Here is a 2,917-nt window from a genome sequence, read left to right as displayed (position 1 = left end):
GCAGCGCCGAGCCGAGGCGGCCACGCGCCCGCAGCCGCTTATGTAACGCGACGCGCAGCGCGGAGCCAGGCTCCGGGCCGGATCCCAGCTAGGAGCGGAGGGCTGGGGAGAGGGCGGCCCATAGGCTGGTCCTGGGTCCCGCCCTTCCACCCGCCATCTGGACGGGACCCCAGGCCGGGGGCTTCGTCTGCCGCGGGCTGATTTCGTCCCCTCCTGGGAACAGCCGGCGCACTGGTTGCGGGGAGAGGGGCGAGCTTCAGGAGTTCTCAGAAGAGCAGGGGGAACTCGCCCTGAATCCCCAGAGCCAGGACGCAGGCTGATGGGTAGCGGCGAGCGGCGCGCGCGCGAGAGGCAGGGCCAGACTGAGGCTGAGCCCTCTCCGCCTGGCCCCCGCCCCCGCCCCCGCCCCCTGGGAGCTCTCAGCCCGAATCGGCTTTCAATTAAGCTGCGGCGGCCAGAGCTCCCGGGGAGGAAACAGGCGAGCAGCGCGGGCTAAGGAGCCTCCCCCGGGGGCCTGGGACCAGGCCCGGGGGAATCCCCAAGCCAGATTGGGGTAGTGGGGGAGGGCGTCAGACCCCAAAAGGATAGGGGTCTTTTTTAGTCCAAAGGGTTCTTCTTTAGTCCAGAGGAGCTATTACCACCTCCCTGAGGTCAGTACCCAGGTCCTCACCTACATCCCCAAGAACCTAAGATCAGAGATGGCAGAGGCTCTTGATCTGGTAGTCTCTCTTCCCTCAAGCCCAGCAGGTTCTTAGGGCCCCCTACGACCATCTTTGGGCATCGCTGGGAGTCTGCCTCTCTCTGGGACCCCGAACATCTGACCCAGGTCCTAGCCACTCTAGTTCCAGGTCCTGGACCCTACACAGAGAGAGAAGGTCTCCAGATGGGCCCTCTACACTCAGAGTCTAGAAATTAATGGGGAGTGGGTAGAACCGAAGTGAGTTCCTAGTTTGACTCCTGTTCCACACACATAGATGCCTCTTTCCTAGGCCTCCTGAGATCCCATGGAAAACCCAAGGCCCAGAAAGGCACAAACCTCAGGGTAGAGAAAGCAGGAGCTGGGGGATCGGACCATACCCAGTGTCTGGGGAGAGCAGAGATTATCTCTCAGGCTGAGCCCCTGTCCTCAGAGTGGAGGCATCTGAAGAGGATCCCAGATGGCAATGACCCCTACACACACACACACACACACACACACACACACACACACACACAACTCGTTCCCGGGCACCGCGTCCGGATGCCTGGATCTGCTGCAGACTCGACTTTGCCAAACGCTCTTCCCCCGTAGCCTAAGCCTGCTGGGGAGGGGGGAGGCTGCTGGATGAGGCAGCCCCAGGGTCACTGGGGAGATGGGCGCGCTAGCTGGCCAGCCGGTGCTTCCGACCCCTGTATACCACTCAACCTCGGGGAGGAAAAAGGGGTCTCAGACAAAGAATTGGGGACTCTGGTGTCCACAGCCTTCCCAAGCGGCCACTTGGCTCTGACTTGGATCCAGGATCCGGAAGACTTCAAGTCTAGGCTCCCAGTCCCTGGAAGACCCCTATCTTTCAGTTCTTGGGGCTCTTTGGCCATCCTCCGGGGAGGTCTGCAAGAGTCTCAGATCAGAGGGTCAAGCAGTGCCCAAGGGAGCGTTTGAAGGCGCGGAGCGCAGACAGCGGGAGCGGGAGGCGCGCTAGTGCGCAAGGGACGCAGCGCCGCTGGAGGGTGGGGGGTGGGGGCGGCTGACAGCCGTGATGGATGGCTGAGACCGCTGGGGGGCGGCGGGGGGCCTGGGAGCCCAAGGGGGTGGCTGGCCCGGAAGACCTCGGAGCAGGGAAACCGTGGAGGAGGGCTGCGGAAAGCAAGAGCAGCGAAAGGACTTGCTTCAAGCCCCTGGGCTCCTAGCGAGTCTCCGCACCCACCGCAGCGCGTCCGCAGTGTCCGCGCCGCGGCGCCGGGGATTCAGCCGCTGGGACCCCATTCCTGAGGCCTCACTAGGGAAGCTAGCAGAGCTGACTAGAAAGGCTCCCCCTTGCCCCGCCCTGGAAACCTCACTGTCATGCCAGGGTACCGAAAGGAAGGGTAAAGAGGGAAGAAAGGAGGGTGATCTTGCTTCCCGTCCTGAATAGGAACCCATGGGTACGCGAGAGGGAGAGGGAGATTCCGCAAAGTAGAGTCGAAAATCTCCGGAGGAGGTACGCTTCAGTCTGAGGTCGGACCTCGGGCAGCTTTGGGGGAGGGGGCACAGACTGCACCAAGTGTCCCCTTAAGGAGACACCGCAGCCCGGACGGGGGCTGTCATATGGATCCAACCCCCCATGGGCACCTTCCCCCCACCTTTCAGCTGGAAGTCTCAGAGCGAGGGACTGCAGCAGACTGCACCCCCCACCCCCTCCCCGTGCCGCCGGTCAACGCTCTGCGCCAGGACGCCGGGGTCCCTTCTTGGGGAAAGGAACCCTCCTCCCGCCCGTCGAGGTCCACGTCAGCCCATTCTAGCTCTTCCACCCCCTTCCCACCGCCTCCCCCGCTTAGCTAACCCACGTCTGCCCCCGGGCTGTGGGCAATGGCAACCTCTCGGCCCCCAGCCCTGCCCCGGGCGCGGCGCATTCCAGCACCTCGGACAGCGCCTGGCGCATTCCAATGGAGCAGGGCTCCAGGCCACCCCGGGCTCCCACCGCCCCGGTCAGTCCCAGCCTCTTTGAAGGAGGCGGCCCCCGCTCTGCCTCTAACCCTAGAGCTGCCTCCTCTCCTCGCCGCCCCCTCCCTCGCTGCCCCCGGGCCGCTGCTTACCCGGGTTGGCTCCCCCATCGCCGTCCTCGCAGTCCGTCAGGTTGTTTAGCATGGTGGCGGCGCGGCGCCGGGCCCGGGGATGGCTGCTCCGCCTCGCCCGCGCCCCTCTGCCCGCCTTCGCCGCTCTCTCGCTCGCTCTAGCTCT

At 64.8% G+C, this 2,917-nt stretch overlaps 1 protein-coding gene across 3 annotated transcripts in view; it reads right to left on the bottom strand.

The window, feature by feature from the left end:
- SLC12A5 (solute carrier family 12 member 5) overlaps positions 1-2,917 on the bottom strand; it is a 37,740-nt gene that overhangs the window by 26,215 nt on the left and 8,608 nt on the right. Inside the window, exon 1 of one of the 3 annotated variants that reach the window (XM_040638407.1) lies at positions 2,773-2,824. The exons of the other annotated variants lie outside the window; for them this stretch is intronic. Within the exon in view, the coding sequence (XP_040494341.1) occupies positions 2,773-2,824 (52 nt within the window). Of the gene's footprint in view, positions 1-2,772; positions 2,825-2,917 lie in introns of those variants that run through there. 3 annotated transcript variants of the gene reach the window in all.

Source organism: Ursus maritimus, unplaced genomic scaffold (genome assembly GCF_017311325.1).
Source record: "Ursus maritimus isolate PB19 unplaced genomic scaffold, ASM1731132v1 scaffold_22, whole genome shotgun sequence".
NCBI lineage: Eukaryota > Metazoa > Chordata > Mammalia > Carnivora > Ursidae > Ursus > Ursus maritimus.
Note: the sequence above shows the minus strand (reverse complement) of the source record. Positions and strands in the feature narration are given on the sequence as shown.